Genomic DNA, 19,736 nt, shown 5'->3' with positions numbered 1-19,736 from the left:
CAAATCATTAGTTGCAACGTATCACCGGTGGTATAATATCGTTGCATCTCTTGTTATACCAGTGTATTTTCAAAGTTTCCTACCAGTCCGAGAAAATTACAAGAGAGCGGAACAGCATATAGAAATATATTTTAGGATGGATAAAAAAAAAAACAACAACATAATTGTATGTGTCGGATACTGCAGAGGGGGGAGGGGTCCTAGGCTATAAGTATTCAGGACTTTTGAAAAGCATCTGCAAAAGTTGTTTCAGATTTTCTTTTTGTTTAGCGGTTTATTTTATTATGTTGTTTCCATGTATATCCTTGTTTTTCTTTCTTTCCGTTGACAAAGGTTTGCGGGCGCTAGACGAAAATAGTCGGGCTTCCTTAAGTTATATAGCTCACTGCCTAAAATGAAATTTTTATCCCTTGTTATACATTTCTGAATTTTTATCTTATTAAGAATTCTCTCTTTAGTTACCTTCTAAGTTACCGGAGCATGGCGCAGTCGTCCGTAATAAGCAAGTTTTTCAGACACAAATGTCAAGGGAACCACTCATCGTGACAAATTAGGGGGAGGGGAAGTGTTGGAAAGAGGAAGAAAAGGGTATGTGGATTTGTTCTACTTCATGATGTCAATCTTGAGGAATTATGTAATGGTGAAAATTGTGCCAAAGAGTACAAAAATCACTATACCGATGATGGGTACGCAGTATACAGTGCCGAAATTTTAGGGAGGTTTAAAATTCGATTTTTTTTTCTTTTGGACTAGAAAGCAAGGTAAAGCACATTTCAGGCAAAATATTCCAAATTTCCTTGGCGTGGCCTATTTCTAGCCAACTTTAGTGGTAAAGTTTCTCCTCTTTATGCGATGGTATGATGATGTATTCGAAAAGTCCTGACAAGATGATGCATACGATGCTTATGTCGTCTTCATTGAAATCAGGACAGTTATTGACGGTCTATTGTTGTCGTTGACGCTATTGTGTCAACGTCTTGCCATGATTAAATAAAAAAAACTAGTTTTTTTAACTGAAAGTAAGGAGCGACATTAAAACTTAAAACGAACAGAAATTACTCCGTATATGAAATGGGTTGTCCCCTCCGCAGTCCCTCGCTCTTTACGCTAAAGTTTTTAATTGTTTTAAAAAGTAGAATTGTGGCAAAGAGTCAAACTTTAGCGTAAAGAGCGAGGGACTGCGGAGGGGACAACCCATTTCATATACGGAGTAATTTCTGTTCGTTTTAAGTTTTAATGTCGCTCCTTACTTTCAGTTGAAAAAACTAGTTTTTTTTATTTAATTTCTGAACGTTTTTGAATTAATGCTTGTTTGATTTTGGCTCTCCGCACATAAATTGTTGAAATGAAATTAGTATATTAATTTTTTTTGGCTAAATGGCTTTCTCTTAGTTTTGATCAGACGATTTTGAGAAATAAGGGGTGGGGAAGGAGGCCTAGCTGCCCTCCAATTTTTCGGTTACTTAAAAAGGCTACTAGAACTTTTAATTTTCAACGAACGTTTTTATTAGTAAAAAATATACGTAACTTAAGAATTAACTTACGTAACAAACTTTTATATTCTTATATTTTTATTATGTGTACGAGGGGGTTTGTACCCTCGTTAATACCTCGCTCTTTACACTAAATCGTAAGTTTTGTCCCAATTCTTTAAGAATGACCCCTGAATCAAAAAGGCCGTAGAATAAATAGTTGAAATTACTAAAAATATTTTAGCATAAAGAGCGAGGAATTTATCTCCTCCTAAATACCTCGCTCTTTATGCAAAAGTATTTTTAGAACCCCTCATATGCGTAATAATCTCTGTTCGTTTTAAATTTCAATGCTATTCCTTACTTTCATTTGAAAAAACGTTTTCATGTTTATTTTTTCATTGTTTTTTTTTTATAGTAATGCTAGAAAATCCTGCGCCCTTTTCATTGGATTTTTCTTCCCCCATGACATATTCCTCAAAGGAAAGATCCTCCCACAAACCCCTCTCCCATCAGCCCCACCCCCCAAACCAAAAAATCCCAATGAAAACGTCTGTACACTTCCCAATAACCATTACTATATGTAAACACTGGTCAAAGTTTGTAACTTGCAGCCCCTCCCCCAGGAATTGTGGGGGAGTAAGTCATTCCCAAAGACATAGTTATTATGGTTTTCGACTATGCGGAACAAAATGGCTATCTTAAAATTTTAATCTGTTGACTTTTGGAAAAAAATTAGCGTGGGAGGGGGCCTATTTGCCCTCCAATTTTTTTATGACTTAAAAAGGGCACTGGAACTTTTCATTTCCGTAAGAATGAGCCCTCTTGCGACACTCTAAGACCACCTGGTCGATACGATGACCCCTGGGGAAAAGAAAAAAAACAAACAAACAAATAAACACGCACCCGTGATTTGTCTTCTGGCAAAAAATATGAAATTCCACATTTTTTTAGATATGAGCTTGAAATTTTTGCTATAGAGTTCTCTGATATGCCGAATGCGATAGTGTGATTTTCGTTAAGATTCTATGACTTTTAGGGGATGTTTCCCCCTTTTTTCCAAAATAGGGCAAATTTTCTCAGGCTCGTAACTTTTGATGACAAAGACTAAATTAATTGAAACTTATATATTTAGAATCAGCGTGAAAATTCGATTCTTTTGATGTATCTTTTAGCATCAAAATCCGTTTTTTAGAGTTCCGTTTACTATTGAGCCGGGTCGCCCCTTACTACAGTTCTTTACCATGAACTGTTTGAAAAGAAAATAATTCGGTATTTCGGGGCTTCTGACATTATTACTCCTTTGCGGAAGTTAGGCTCAAAATTGAAAAAGGATTATATTTTTTCTCTGGGCCCCTTCCACCTCTTAGTTCGTTTATTTTCCCGTTAGTTTTCACCTATTTTCGCTTTATAGTTGTGTTATCTCTTAGCAGTTCTTTCGTTAGTTGAGTTATGGTTGTGGTATATATGTTTTATCGCTCGTATAGTTGTGTTATTTTCAAATTATACTCCATAATAGAGAGGCTCCGAACACCCAGCATTGTATATTAAGCTCTGAATTTGACGTTTTTTTCTAACGTGACCAGATTCGTCCTGCGCCCTTTTCATTGAATTTTTTCCCCCATGGCATATTTCTCCAAGGAAAGATCCTCCCACATAGCCCCCTCCCTCAACCCTACCCCCAAAACCAAAAAAATCCCCCTGAAAACGTCTGTACACTTCCCAATAACCATTATTATATGTAAACACTGGTTGAAGTTTGTAACTTGCAGCCCCTCCCCCAGGAACTGTGGGGGAGTAAGTCATCCCAAAATACATAGTTATTGTGATTTTCGGCTATGCTGAACAAAATGGCTATCTCAAAATTTTGATCCGTTGACTTTGGGAAAAAAATGAGCGTGGGAGGGGGCCTAGATGCCCTCCAATTTTTTTGGTCACTTAAAAAGGGCACTAGAACTTTTCATTTCCGTTAGAATGAGCCCTCTTGCGACATTCTAGGACTACTTGGTCGATACGATGACCCCTGGAAAAAAAAAAAAAAAAAAAAAAAAAAAAAAAAAAAAAAAAAACAAATAAACACGCACCCGTGATTTGTCTTCTGGCAAAAAATGCAAAATTCCACATTTTTGTAGATAGGACCTTGAAACTTCTACAGTAGGGTTCTCTGATACGCTGAATCTGATGGTGTCATTTTCGTTAAGATCCTACGACTTTTAGGGGGTGTTTCCCCCTATTTTCCTAAATAAGGCAAATTTTCTCAGGCTCGTAACTTTTGATGGGTAAGACTAAACTTGATGAAACTTATATATTTAAAATTAGCATTAAAATGCGATTCTTTTGATGTAGCTATTGATATCAAAATCCAATTTTTTAGAGTTTTGGTTACTATTGAGCCGGATCGCTCCTTACTACAGTTCGTTACCACGAACTGTTTGATCGTGGCCATCCTAATCATAAGGACTTCCTTCAATTTTCCTACAAGCTTTACTCTTCTGGACCCACATCCCTTCCTCTGGTGCTCTCCAACCATCTTCTTTGACCAGTTGTTTCGCGTCTACTGTAGCTAGAGCAATTTGTTAGTAGTGTATTAACGTAACACTCGCATTTTTTTTAAATCTATCATTTTTATTTTTCAGTTTTCATTATTATTAGCTGAAGATGGAAGCGGTAAGGGTGCTGGACTAATAGCCGCAATAGCAAACCGGCTGAGAACACGAAAGCACAGCTGAAAATCACTTTTGGCAAATGCCTATCTCTTGTTGGAAGTTGTTAATAAAGTTAGTTGTTAAATCAGTTACAGTGAGAAGCTAGAACCTATATAGCTCGAAATATCTAATAACCAAGATTGCTAGAGATACTTCACGCTATATAAAAAGAGGAGCGAAAATCTTCCTCTTGTTTTCAGCAAACAACTTAAAACAAAGGAGTATATTCTCAAGCGGTTACCAAGTCTGAGCCTCTTGGGCATAACTTTTGGTCATTGGCTGCACATTGTTACATATACCTCGGAGATCAAGGAAAAGTTGTGATTTTTTTGAAGCAAAAAAAAAAAAACAAACTGAAAGGAAATAAAAAGCGTTTTTAAGGCTAATTTTTTTCCTTAAGTACTGCTTGGACAAGGGACTAACCCATGATAAGGATCTGGTGGATCAGTATAATATCCCTAAGATGGGCGAGGGGCTGGTCAAAACATCAGAAATGTCACCCTTTCTGTAGGAATTATCCAGTTTAGTCATGCATGTTCATATAGGGAGTGGAGGGGGCATCTGCCTATGAGCTTTATATATATCTAAAAATTGGCATTTTGAAATTGCAAAGTTACTGTTTTTTGGAAATCTTGAGCCAAATTATTAAAGCTAATAGAAAATTATTTTGTAGCCAAAAAATATATTTTTAGCGTTTTTTTTATTCAAACACTAAAAAGAACTGTTATTGCAAAATATTTAAAACTATCTCTACTCTCCAGCCAAAAGATGAAAATGTCCGATAAGTCCTTTCGTTTTAGACACGACAAATACCTTACTCTGAATATGTTCATTAACTTAATATTCCCCCACCCGCCAAACAAAAAGTATTACTTTATATTCTAGTTCAAAAATGGCTAGCTAGCAATTATAATAAAGCCATTAATTTTTAACTGATCCTAAGGAATAAACGGAAAATGATGAGCCTATTTTAAAATTCAATATACCAAGATGGAAAAAATGCAAAAGAGAATATTTGTACAGGGCAAAATTTCTTCAATGAATAATTTTACGAATAAGAAATCACCTACTAGGATTTTTGTAAGTTTTTACCAGAATTTAATTTCAAACAACAATACTCCCTTCTTCTCAATGACGACAAAAGTTGCAATTTGTGAAACAGGCTGTTCCATTCAATAAAGAAAACACCTACTTTCATATAAAAAAAAAAAAACAAAAAGAAAAAAGCAACTAAATCACGAGCCAGGGAAACTAGGCATAGGTATACACACGAAATACTACTGCAATAGGCAATATGCATCTATAGACCTGTTATGGATTTCAAGCTGAAACAGAGTTCTGACCAATCAGTCCTTCAGGGGTAGCGGGGATACCATTATCGTAGTGCCCCTGAGAGTAGTTGTCACAAATAGAGGCCTACCACTGCTAGTTTCAGTCACTATCCAGCCACTTGTCGTCTTACCCAGAGTCTGACCATAAGTATAGTATTTTGCGAAATATGCTGCGACGATTGGGCGGACTTCAACTAGCAATAGCTGCCAAAATAATGCCCAGGGCTTAAACCCCCTGCGTATTTGAAGGGCATACCGTGGCACAAGGTCTCATGAAGAGCGTTCCAAGGTCGCAGAAAGAAGCTTTCTTATTAGTGTTCATACTGAAGATCAAACGCCACTTGCCTTTGATGAGGAGAGAAATTGAGAGAGAGTGAGAGAGAGAGAGAGAGAGAGAGAGAGAGAGAGAGAGAGAGAGAGAGAGAGAGAGAGAGAGAGAGAGAGATAGAGAGAGAGAGAGAGAGAGAGAGGGAGAGAGAGAGAGAGAGAGAGAGAGAGAGAGAGAGAGAGAGAGAGAGAGAGAGAGAGAGAGGATTGTAATATTTTAAAGGGTGACAATGGCGGACCAAACCACCCCCTCCCCCCAATGCTCGGGTGTAGCTCTAGGTTATATATAGAAGCTTGGTAATTTGCTTAGCTCGAACTATTTCTCAACAGCGGTTGGTTCATAATACCAATTAGAAAAAAATAAATTAAATTTTGCATAAGCTTAGGGTAATTTCGAGACCACGGAGGGAGGGGGCACAATTGTTACGGTAGAGTATTCTATTTGGTAAATGTGCTGAATAATATCAAATATTCTTGCTCTTTTGCTGTTATTGTAACTAGTTCAAGAAAGAATTGGTAAATTGTTGGATGTTTGGATCAACTCACTTAACTAAAAGATGTATACGCCGCCCATTGCATCATTTCAAGATCTTTCAAAACACACTAATCGCCATCGTCGCAAATTCTGTTTTGAGCCTTAAAAGGCTCAAAGTTTATGGTGTAACATGGTTTATTAGGTTTCTTTGGAAACAAAACTTAAAAAGAAAAGAAATGTAACAGCGAACGGTCAGATAAAAACCAATGCTCGGTTCAATATTCTTGCAAAATATAATCATCATTGCCTTCACAATTGCGTCTTGGCCCTCTCCCCTCTTAATGGGTCCAGAAATATCCCTAGGATACGTACAAAAGTTTGCTAATCTTGTGGGGTTGCATTAATTTCCGTGCTTATTTTGTAAGAACAGTTGTTTTATAATGCAAATAAAACTAATTTGAAAGAAAAAACAAGAAATTAGCGAACTCTTGTGAACAGCCTAGTGCTATATATGGCCCCATAAGGGGGGGGGGTGTTAGAAGGTTCTTAGATATTGGGTTCTAAATTTATATATAACTGAAGAAATGATGAGTGAAAATCATATTTTATTAACTTAATGAATCCATGATATTGAATAACGGTTCTTTTATACAAATTAATTACAGTTGTCCTTCAGCTGCTTTGACTAAAGCTTCACCAACCTCAACTGCAATTTGACCTTCTGCTAGTTTTAACATATCCGCTCCAGCGGATGTGACATCAGATTGGGCTTTTGACAAAATATCACGGGCAGCTTGCAAATCTAAATTCTCAACAGGGACGGCCTCCTCGGCAAGGACTTGGACTGTAAAATAAAAATTATTATGAAGCTTTAATATATGTATAAAATGCATATCCATAAATGAAAATTAAATAGCCCTTTTTGTAACTTTTCGTATGCAGTTAGAGCCTGAGCATATAGCTGGACAGCCAATATAGCCACATTTTGGTAAGTACGAATAAGCTTAAACCAATACCCAAAAACTGGAGTGGATCCAGAAGGGCATGGGGGCTTGTCTCCCCAGAAGGTCAGAAGTTGCACTAATCACAGGGGGGAGTAGAGATCGAAAAATACCATTGAGGGAGTCCATGTTCCGTTAGTGCCTACATCTACAAAAAAAAAAAAAAAAAAAAAAAAAAAAAAAAAAAAAAAAAAAAAAAAAAAAAAACAAGTGTCCCAGATCAAAAAATACCGTTAAATCAAGTTAAGTTTATTTTTAATGTTAATGGTTATTTGGTTTCAAAACAGCACTTTTTGAAACTTTTAGTTTGCAGTTAAGAGCTTGAGTATATAGCTGAACAGCCAAAATAGCTGAATTTTGCTAAGTATGTATAAACTTATACCAACACCTTAAGACTGGAACAGAGCCAGGAGGGCACGGGGGCTTAACCCCCAAGAAGGTCAGAAGTTGCACTAATTACGGGAATGGAAGGACACAAAATACCATTAAGGAAGCCCATGTTTCGTTAGTGCCCACATTCATAAACATAAGTTCGCTTCTGCATTCTAAGCTTCTACATAAACATATGTCTGCTTCTACGAAAAAAAAAGACATCAAGTGCCACAGAGCAAAAGGGGATGTTAGGTCACGTTCAGTTTATTTTCAATGTTAATTGTTCTTTGGTTTCTACCATGGATTTGACCACAATTTTTAAGAGTCCGTTTGTCATTTTGAAGATTACTAGGATTTGAAATGGAATATGAAAAAAGATCATCCATAGCATGAAAATCATAAAGCCACTAAAAAAGAATCCACATTACAAAGTAGAACAAAGAATGAAAAAAATCTACCTGCCATTAAGGGATGTAATTTATGTTGAGAGCACAAAAAGGTCTAGGCTAGGCGCGTATACAAGATATATTCTTTTGAAGAAAAAATAAAATTTACCAAAGCAGCAAAAATAGGGAATCATGTCATGGACAAGAACAGCAGAGGTTATATAGAAGAAGATCGCCAAAACTGTGACAATACAGGAGGCTGAACCAAGCCCCTATGCTCTCCTGACAGAGACACGTTTTCAATAAATGAACAAAAAGGGCATCAAAAGGCAATACTTTAATTAACTCAGAATGGTCTTGGGTCTTAAGATGTATCCTCCTAGATTCTAAAAATACAAAGCCTTTATCCTGGGAGCCCACAGGGGATGAAATGGGACAGACGATATTTTTAAACTAAGGATTTAAAGGTTGATGTAACTACAGTCTAGACAAACAACTGCACACTGAAATGGACAGAATTTTAGAATACCGCGACTTTTAAGAATACTAAATTAAAATCATTAAAAACCAACATTGTGAAATATGATATACACTGACTAACATTGAATAATTCGGAAAAAAATGTAATCACAAAAAAAGCAAAATTGTAAAATAATCAAGTTGTATTGGCTTATAGGTCCGTCTCCAAATATGATTAATAAAAAAGAAGAAGAAGGTTTTCGGTAAAGAGCGAATTAGAAACTTAAAACAAATGAAATTTTTTGCTTTGCCGATTACGCAAGATATATCTACAAAACAGGATAAAACAAACTGAGTCCTAATATTTTTCATACCTTTGGAATTATAGAAACTAGCGCTTACTGAAGTTTTGCATTTTTTTTCCTTCTTCAAGCAGTTTGATTAATTTTTTTTATTATTTATTTTTTTTACAGTCTTTCCAGTCCTTCTTGTGATGAATTCTTTCTTGTCATTTTATTATCCTACCAGCTCTGTATTGTTTTTCTCGAGCTTTTTGTATTTGCTCATGGTAAGATTGTACACAACAAATCTTAATGGATCAAGCAAAATCCTTTTAAACATTTTCCCCCTTTGAAACCCTAATATTGCTTTAACCCTAAAATATCAGTAAAAGGGTTAAATTCTAGCTTTAGCCTACATCTTGGAAAAATCTAAGTTTAAAAAAAGATTTAAACCCAAGTTTAAAATAACAAAATTAAAGGGGCCAATCGTGAGAAAAATATAGGAAATAATGAAGAAAATCAGATAAAATTTAGAATCCGCGAGGGAAGGTCCTGAAAATAATAAACAATATAAAGATGCAAAAAACAAACGAGCTACTTACAAGCCCATCCCTTGTCTTGAAATTTGTTTAGAAGGGATGGATTTTTTTTTGTTAAGAACTTGTTTAAACAAGGCATAATGTGAACTGAAGCCCTTAAAAAGGATTTCGGTGGCTCTGGTGCCTCTACAAAGTGTAAACCTATGGTTAAACTATGATCTGCTGGGACCCCTGGTCTTGTCTCAAATTGTGATGTTCCTTCAAAATAAACCTATAGCTTCCTCTTACCCATTTTGATTTTAAAATTATAATATATTACATTATAGCCAAAAGTAAAAATTCGTTTTTCCAGATTGTTCCTTCAATTCCTTCAAATTCCTTCAAAATAAACCTATAACTTCCTCATACCCATGTTGATTTTAAAAAGGATTTAAAACTATATTATATTACAGCCAAAAGCAAAAATTCGGTTATTATTTCCAGATTGTTTTCTTGTAAAGTTTTATATTACATTCAGACTTATTTCTGTTTTTTACAAACGGTCGGTATTTATTTCTTACTCTTCTACCTGACATGTGTGTTTGAAGATTGATCAAACAATTCATTGTAATGAACTGTAAGTAACTCAACTCAACTGTAACCAAAACTCTAAAAAAGAGCAACTAAAAAAAAGCAGTTTTCCTTTTTACAAAGTGTGTGAAGTGTCTACAAAATTTGTGTGAACCTATGGTTAAACTATGATCTGCTGGGACCCTGGTTTTGTCAAATTGTGATGTTCCTTCAAAATAAACCTATAAGTTCCTCTTACCCATATTGATTTCATACGCAGTTAAATTAAGACTTTATAGTCCAATTTACGCAAATTTAAAATGCTTAGAAATAGGATCTTTAAAATTCGAGGTTCATGTCTCAAATCATTGATTTTGGAGAGGGATAGATATTTTACTGAATGGAGTGCACACAAAAGGCTCATCAAAATAAAAACTTGTTTCCAGGAGAAAGAAACTGATAAGAATGACATGTTTGCACACAGGAGGGAAAGATGGGAGGGGGGATGTTCAATGAACCACCATTCAGACATCTGTGCTACTATAAAGGATTGTAAAAGAAGAATTACAGTACAAGAAAGATCTGAGAGAAAAAAACAACTAAGGAATAATAGTCAAATTTATACAAGTAAAATTTACCTAATGAATCATCATTAACAGTAACAGTGCCACTAGAGATAAAGTATTTCTTAGTATATCTAAGGGAGAAAAAAAAGAAAGATCTGAAATAAAAATAGATCTTAGAAAGATCTGAGGGGGAAAAAAACTAAGTAATAATAGTCTATCCAAGCAAAAATTTACCTGATGAATCATCATTAACAGTAACAGTGCCACTAGAGATAAAGTATTTCTTAGTAGATCTAAGGGAGAAAAAAAAAGAAAGATCTGAAATAAAAATAGATCTTAGAAAGATCTGAGGGGAAAAAAACTAAGTAATAATAGTCTATCCAAGCAAAAATTTACCTGATGAATCATCATTAACAGTAACAGTGCCACTAGAAACGAAATATTTCTTAGTAGATCCATCCTCTTGGTAAACTGTAACAACACCTGGTTTAAGGACAGCTAATGTGGCAACATGAGCAGGAAGAATGCCAAAACTTCCACTAAAAGATGGTACATCTACTTGCCTGATGTTGGCATTGTTATAAAATACCTGAAAAAAGAACTGTTATTAAACTGAATTTTCATCAATATTTATACAAGGACGAATTTGATGATTTTACCATTTTATTCTGTCTAATAAACAAGCTTAATTTTTAGATTTTTATGGCTTAAGTTTCGAAAATTTTTGAAGAATTCTAAACTTCTGAATTATTCTTAAATTTTACAAAAATGCAATCGAGCTTTACATGTCAAAAATTTTCTGGGAGTTTCAAATGGCAAAATTTCAAATGGCCAAAACAAAACAAAACTGAACTTATATCTTATGCCTTCTTGTCACCCCATTTGGGGATGGTCTGCTTTTTGTTAACGACCAGATGAACAGTCGAAAAACAGTCTCAGGAGTCCATCTGTAATGCATGAGCTAAACACCCTGGGTTCCTTTCAGTATAGTCCAAGAAAGTGGAATCAAAGCAAATTTTTTGTATGGTTTATTGTTTGATATAAGGTCAGTTACACAATTATTTAAAACAACAGCCTATATAGACACACATTTGCGCAAACATTTTTCAAAAGCAACACATAGCTATCGTCGCGACATTAATTGACGCTGCGTCAAAACCAGACACCGCAGTCTATATGTTGGCTGTGGGAGCGCCAGAGGTTAACCCCTAGTCCAAAGGTGTGTGTCGAAATCCTTCTATGGGCAAGATACGACTCCGCGCAACTGTGTGTCTATATAGACTGTGTTTAAAACAATTCCCCTAGAAAACATGTAACATATCTTTCCTAACCGTTCAAAGTGCCTACGTTGCAGAGCCATAATTAACCACACTCATTACCATAGTTTCAAATATGCTAACCTTAAATTGTAATCTCATATTCTTATTCGTTCAAACCTTTTTCAACTAAAACACATTATTTCACTTTTTATTGCACAACCATATTTACTAGCAACACTACCATTGGAAGTGAAGATAACCATTAGACCAATTATTTAATTATTTAAAATTATATCTTCCTCTCATTTATTCCTGCTTTAAGCAATCTAGTCCTCTTAGCATTAACTTTCAAACGCATTCTTTCACTATAAACTCTACAAACCTAAGAAAATTCGAACATTTTGGTAATATTTTATCTAGTATACAATACGCATTGCATGCATACCATTTCTTGGCGAAAACGAATAAATAAATAAAAATAATTAACACCTAGTAGAGTTTACCTTTGCATTTGGTACCATGTTGTCCAATAACCTTTGCTATATTTATTAGGACAAAGTCCATCAAAATAATCCATGTGAATGGGGATAAAATGCATCCTTAACTCCTGATTCCATATCAAACCAACTCCTAACTTTACTTTTTGTTCTAATCCTAGCAATTTTGTTCTCATACATAGCATTTGTAAGACAATTGTCAGCGAATACTATCTAAATTAATGATGAATGAGGCACTTTTATATAATAGAAAAATATTTATATAATAGAAAAATCTACCATTTTTAGCAGTTGGCCCATATTCCTGGAAAAGAGTGTAATGCAGAGTGCTGGCTAACCTGGGATGCTAAACACAGGAGGCTCATCACCACCTTATCTCACTGGATTTTAGGTAATTTAAGGCAATAATTATATATATATATATATATATATATATATATATATATATATATATATATATATATATATATATATACTGGCCAAAACTAACCTAACCCCTACCCCCTGATGTGCAAATATGTAGCCAAAATTATATAACTCCAATGTATTCTGTAACCCACCACTTGTTTTCCGCTGACTGCAAGCTAATTGTTTCTTAATACAGACAAGTCAAACCAGATTGTTATCAAGTTTTATGTAGAGTAAACTTGAGTGTTGGTGGTATAATACATAAGTACCCTTTTTCACGAATTCAATTATTATTTATTTAAGATTAATATGTTATGCCCAAAACCTACAGTAAAAGAAAATAAGGCTCAAACTAAATTGTGGAAAATAAGAGAAAAAGGTAACATCTTAAACGGTCCTTGTAATTTCTGAATAAAACAACAGTTATTTATTGAAAGAGCATAAAAAAAAGGTCTCAAGTGGTATGTTTATCTAATTTATAGCTCAATAATGAAAATATTGGTATAAGAGTAGGGTTAGTCCTCTATATAAGGTAACATATTAAAGAAAACAGTTCCTACTTCATAATATGCAGAATAATCCTAGTTGACATACCTTGCAGGGGGAGAACCTTTATCTTCACTTTGTCCTTGTTTTTTCTAAGAAATTCGTTAATTTCTTGGAATCTATATATTAACAGAGTATATACCCCCCCCCCTAATGTGCAAATATATACCCAGAATTGCATCCTGAATCTAAATATAGCCTTTATTTGCATCATTAATGAACTGTATCCTCCACCCCCATGATGTGAAAATATACACTCTGATTGGGATATATTTAGGGGTGGGGGTAAAGTTCATTTGTGATGCAAATGAAGGTTATATTTAGATTAAGGATGCAATTCTGGGCATATATTTGCACATTAGGGGGTGAGGTATATACTCAAGTAATACATAGGTTGTAATTATGGGTGTAATTTGCTATGGGGCAGGGGATGCAACTGCCCCTCCTAGACCACGGTTTGAACCCCCCAGACCCCAGTTTGCCCCCCAGTTAAAATTTAGTTTCTTCCGCAATCTTGCCAAAACTAAGATAAATCTGCATAATTTGAGCATCAACAGCAACAGATCAGTTTTTTAGTACATATTTACCTTTATAGTGCTATAAAGTATCTTTGAAATACTTGAATAGTACTAAATAGTACCTTTATGGTACCAAATGGCTTATTTTTTTAGTTTTTTACTGTCATTTTCACTTGATTTGGGAAAGTTGGCTCCAACTTTGCCCCCCCCCACCATTTTGATGAAATTACACCACTGGTTTTAAGAAATTCTTGAGTTTCTTAGAAAAACTGAAAAAAACAAGGAAAAAGGTGAAGATAAAGGCTCTCTCCCAGCAAAATACCTTAACTAGGACTATTCTGCATATTATGAAGCAAGAATTGTTTTCTCAACATGTTTCCTTACATAGAGGAATAATACTATACTTACAGTATACCAAAATATCTACAAATTTGTCATAAAATCCCCCCCCCCTCTGCATAGGTACCATGCTTTCCCTTTTTCATTTTAGAACAATTTTTCAATCTATCTCTCTTATATTTTCAGACCTCTGAAAATTAAACAGAATAGCAACAGAAAATAAAATTTGAACTCAGGATCCAGCTGTCTGAAATAATCCTCTTGGCACTGATGCTCAGAATTCCACTGAATGCAAACATACTCAAATGGAATTCTTTACCACTAGGCATAAGAGAATCTTCAATGAAATCGTATTAGTCTTATAAACATTATGTTTTACTAGCATAGAAAGAAAGGTCAGGATTTATGTCTGGTTTTTGATGTATAGTAAATAATTGAGACAAAAACTTTAAAAGTAGCAGGGATGTAGCAACAGTATTTTTATTGAGGGGGCAAGAGGGTGTGCTATTGAAGTGGTAGTGAAGAAAAGTAACTATTTAACAAAGATGCTGCTTGGTGAATTTAAAAGCATTACACAATACATTATAAGCAATAAACAAACACTAAACAATCATAGATACAAGTGCTGGTGCTTGGCTTTTACTAAAAGTATCAGCAATGAGCTGCTGCACACAACAGTAGCATAGTGTAAACAAGGTTTTGGGTAGGTGAAGGTGAATATCATACACACTCAGCTTTTCTTTTTTTTTTTTTTAGCCAGATTCACCAATAACACTGCAATACATATCCCTCTCCACTTCCCACTTTTTGGATGTTGGAGCACAATTTGTGTTTTGACAGCTTTTCTTTGAGCAAAAATTATTTTTAGGTGTAAAAGTGGTATTTTCAGACAAAATCTGCCAGCAAATTTGAAAACTGCCCAATAGCATTGCTACTTTGCTACACCATGGCAGAATGGCAGCCAGCATCTACATTTAACTTCATTGGTGGATGTTGCATTTTAAAGTTATGCCTGAAAATGAGCTGCCATTTGTGGAAATTACACAAAAAAGATACCAAGTTAAGGGCCTTTTAAGCTTCCTTTTGATGAATACACATACAATTTTGAGTAACAAAATTTAAATATTACAAGGGTGCATTAGGAATTTAGAAATGCTTATGTGGGACAAAGCCCATAATTGTTTTGGAACTACTGCTCTAAAGCCTACAGGAAAGAAAAGGGTGGATGCAGGAGATTGAACACAACTTCAAGAGCCAAGAGTTTGGTTTTAGATTTAGTCCTGAAAAACAAACTTAATCAATAACTTTCCAGGTTAGTGATTTAGCATGGCTCTGTAATTTACATACATAATTTCACTTTTGATGGGATAAACCTATCAAAGCCAGTAGTTTTCAGAATTTCTGATAAGCATTTCCTACTGATAAATAATAAACAACTAGGCAACACTTAAGGGTCCCTTTAAAGGCTCAAGATAAAGATAACAAAGGAAGCAATTAGTATATTTCAAAAGAAAAAAACAAAATGCAATGATTAGTATTTTCATGTTCTACCTATCAATGTGGTTTAATGGTAAAACTAAAAACTAAAAAAGTGCAAACTGAGGCTCTATTTTAGTGCCCCTCCCTCAAAGAAGCATTATAAAATACTGAAAAATACTTTAAAAATTCCTAAATACTTACTTATATCTTCTCACAAGCACTTTATTTTATACCTTCAACTCAATGATGAAGTATATAACACAGCCCAATTCTATATTCTCCATAAATTCCCCATACATTAATGGCCCAATCCACAATTTAACAGCAAACAAGCAATACAATTGGCATCAATTACTCAAATGCATGGGGATATATAAGTCAGGTTAAGTATCTGATATTTAGGAGGGGGGAGGTAAAGTGCTTTTAGGAATGAAGTCAGATATCTGGTGAGTATTTATTTCTCTTAGCAGTTCTTATGTTTCCTTCTGGAGGGGGGTCAAACTCAGCAGTTGGACAGCCAATTATTACTTCAACAGTCAAATCACTATAAAATCTCTGTTATATTCCAGAGAAATTGAATTATTTTATAGTTGAATTTGTCTATAAAATATTCAATTAGCTTGAATATTTTAGCCAAAATCAATGCTGCATACTTTAAAAACAGTGGTAGTCAATAGTGGAGTCTAATGAGGGGCACACATTTAAAGCTTAAGCCTAATCTTAGAAAATATTTCTAATTTGGACATAGAAAGTTAAAAAAAAGTATCTAAATGATAGATGGGCCTGGCAATGGACAGATTCAATCTTAAAAAAAGTGCTGTAAAAAAGAAAAATTAAATTTAATAAGCCTAGGCTGCAGGGATATCTTCTGTCTAAATTTGAATATTAAAAACAAGGTTTTCCAAGATTTAGTTAGTCAATCTCAACTAGCATATTCCTAACTATCAGCCAACACCAACAATCTAAACCTATAAGCTACAGGCGACATCATGTTTAAGAGTCTATTGCCTATGTTTAAGAAAAATAAATTTTAATCAACATGTTTGTTTGAATATTAGGCAATGTAAAAGGGCTGGGGGTGAGGGGGGGGGTTACCTTACCCAAACCAATAAAATAAGCAAAGTCTTGTATACTGAAAATTATATGTTTCTACATTATAGGGGGGGGGGGTCAAATTGTGAAAGTAAACACATCACTTGATGCCTGTTTTTATGCTATTTCAGAATTCAATAATTTCTTCTTGGGGAAACTGCACTTCCAGCCCTCTAAGGGCTAAAATGGCTCAAAGCAGCCCACAATAACCAAAAGTTGAAAAATGTGCTTCTAAAAAAAAGGCTTGTGAGAGGAAATTGCCTACACACAAAAGAAAATGCCCAGAAAGGATATGAATCACTTAAGACAGGTGTAGTTTATAAGAGTATATCCGCATCTGATCAATTTACTTCATATCTATCCATATCTGACCTATTATTCAAAATTACTTCAAATGAGGATTTGATTTTTGATTTTTTTTTTTGAGATTTTAACATGCCTGATGTTGATTGGGTTGAAACCATTGGGTATTCCCCTGAAAGTAGCCCATCATAATTCACTACAAATTCCCTTGACAACATCTTACTGATACAGATTGTAGACCAGCCAATACAATTTAAGTACCAACAGCAACTTTCCTTACTTGTGACAAATGATCCAGAACAAGCTCTCTCTTTGTCTCATCATACTGCTCTTGGAAGCAGTGACCATATACTGCAGTATATGCACCATATAAGCAGTGACCATATACTGAGATACAGACAAATAATAAGAGGGATAACTAATAACAAGAGGGGATAAATAGCAGGATAGAAAAATCTTTCATAGATAAGGAAGGCCCTATCCAGCTTGAAATTGGAGGAAGGAGTTGTAAGTGAGTGGGAACATTGAGAAAACATTGGAAATATATAGGAAAACTGTTTTAGATTCTGAAGAGAAAAGCAAATTCAAATATTGGTCTCTACCACCTAAAACAATTCCATGTCTGGTGAAAGAAGTGAAAAGAGTAATGATGCAAAAGAAATGGGCCAAAAATACAAAAAGTAAATGTGACAGGCTTAAGAAGCAAAAAAACATACTGAGAAATTTGACTTGGAAGGTTGCAGGGACCCTGAAGAGGCAATAGCAGCATAGCTGACTCTAATCAAAACCCCAAGATATTCTGGTGCCATACTTCAGCAGTTCACCCATCCAGACACAATATTCCAGATCTAATGAGAAAAAGTGAACCTCTTGAACTCCAGGTACAATAAATTTCTCCACCCTACCAACAACCAACACACCACCACCTCTACCAGAGCCATTAATTCCAGAACAAATGGTCATGCTATTTATTTGTGAAAAGAACCTCAAAATGGGCTTAAAAAGCTTGATACTAACAGAGCAGCTGGACTAGATAGCCAACTACAAAGGCTGTTAAAGAGATGGCTGAACACAGAACTAAATGACTAGAAGCATGCTAATACTAAGCTAATACACAAGAAAGAGAGGATAGACCTTGCTAGCAATTAATGGCTTATAACTTTCACATTGGTTGTGCATATAGTACTTGAGGGCATCATAAACAGAACACTCATCTCCCACCTAAAAAAATCAGCTACTTAGCAAAAGCCAACATGGTTTTCAAAAAGGATGTTCAATTGATACTAATCTAATTGTACCTTATGAGTTTGTGACTACACTCCTATATATTGGTCTAACAATGGATGTAATATTGCTTGACAAAGCCAAATTCTTTGACAAAGTTCAGCACCAACTAATAATTTTGAAATTAAAGGCATATGAAGTGCATAAATATATTGTAGATTAGACAGAAACCTTTTTAAATGACAAGATGTGATGACATACAATTGCAATAGCAATGCTTTCTTTTCTTAATTTTAAGAAGTGGAGTACCTCAAATGACCATTCTTGGCCTTACATTATTCAGCATGTACATCAGCTATTGTGTAATCTACTTGGAAAATCTATTGATGCTATGTATGGATGATTACAAGCTCCTAGGATTAGCCCAAGACTGTATAAACCAGTCAAGTAAAAAAGAAAATTTGAGTCAGTTATCCAAATAATCATCAGATAAGTGTCTAGAGCTTAATGGCTCAAAATATAAAGTCTCACCTCTTGGACATAATAATCCAAAACATCCATAGGCCTATCATGTAGGGGATACCTGGCTTGAAGCAGATTGTGAGGAGAACATGTGGGTCATTGACAAATACCTATAATTGAAGTTTTTTTTCACACAAGTTCAAGTTGCAAAAGCATACTAAGCCCTTGGCCTTAAAAAACAAACATTTAGCACCAAGAACCCAAGTAATATAATGGAGCTTTATAAAGCCATGGTTTGTCTTCACCTAGAATTTGGAATGATCTTAGTCTCTCCAAGCTATAAGATGGAGTTATCCTTAGAATTCTCTAATATCTAATTAAAGGTGAAGGGGCAAGAGAGTTCAAAGAAGAGCAAGAAAGTGTATCCAAATATTGCCTGACAAAACCTATGAAGAATGTCTCATTAGTGTGTTAAATGTAATAGATTCCTCAACAAGTTAACTTCAGGGGATTTTGTTTTACATGGTCTATTACATGCTGTATTTAATAAATGAAATGAAAGACTAAGAAAAAAATAGTTACCATTCCTGAATCAGGTGCAAATAATATTTTTTACTCTCACAAGCTTTAGATAAAAATATTTTACAAACTTTTGGTTAGCTTACCACAGAACAGTTTACCTTTTGAGGTCCCAATAAAGGTTTAAAACATAATTTCCATCAGAAGTAATTATTGAATTATCAAATACCATAAAAGAAGGTATCAAGTGCTGTTTGATTTCATCTTAGCTAAATTACGTTCAAAACTGCATATCTACATCCCTTTCTTTCATCTTGTTTAAACCCATTAAAATGAATTTAGACCATTCTCAGGCTTGTAGCCTACTCAAGCTTATCAAAGAAAACACAGACCTGAGAAGGAGCAGCAAACGTAAAAGCCATTTGAGAGGCATCTCCAGAAGCATACCTTCTTAAACATGAGTTAAATGCTGAATGTAAAAGCTTAAGACTGGATTTAGAGACAGACATTTTTAATAGAAAAAATATTTGATTCCCTGTAGAAAAATTTTACGACAGCGTTGTTCAGAGGTGCCAGTAAACAGTATGGACGATTTAAATAACAGTTTTCGACTTTTCTGGCAATTTA

The 19,736-nt window shown here is 34.7% G+C and overlaps 2 protein-coding genes across 9 annotated transcripts in view; one reads left to right on the top strand and one right to left on the bottom strand.

Annotated features, from left to right (window-relative positions):
• LOC136043925 (hexokinase-2-like) overlaps positions 1 to 4,266 on the top strand; it is an 86,329-nt gene extending 82,063 nt beyond the window's left edge. For all 8 annotated transcript variants that reach the window (XM_065728979.1, XM_065728980.1, XM_065728984.1 and 5 more), the window contains one exon: positions 4,109 to 4,266. In XM_065728979.1, coding sequence (XP_065585051.1) covers positions 4,109 to 4,201 — 93 coding nt within the window. In that variant the 3' untranslated portion in view covers positions 4,202 to 4,266. The remainder of the gene's footprint in view (positions 1 to 4,108) is intronic.
• Positions 4,267 to 6,898: 2,632 nt separating this feature from the next.
• LOC136043929 (ATP synthase subunit delta, mitochondrial-like) lies at positions 6,899 to 19,701 on the bottom strand. Its single transcript, XM_065728989.1, has 3 exons — positions 19,502 to 19,701; positions 10,860 to 11,052; positions 6,899 to 7,154 (listed from the first exon to the last, which is right to left on the bottom strand). Exons 1-3 carry the CDS (start codon positions 19,616 to 19,618, stop codon positions 6,970 to 6,972), a joined length of 495 nt encoding a protein of 164 aa, XP_065585061.1. The 5' UTR covers positions 19,619 to 19,701; the 3' UTR covers positions 6,899 to 6,969.
• Between the last annotated feature and the right edge of the window lie 35 nt (positions 19,702 to 19,736).

This window comes from Artemia franciscana, chromosome 2 (assembly GCF_032884065.1).
Source record: "Artemia franciscana chromosome 2, ASM3288406v1, whole genome shotgun sequence".
Classification (NCBI taxonomy): domain Eukaryota; kingdom Metazoa; phylum Arthropoda; class Branchiopoda; order Anostraca; family Artemiidae; genus Artemia; species Artemia franciscana.
This window is presented reverse-complemented; position numbering and strand designations above follow the sequence as displayed.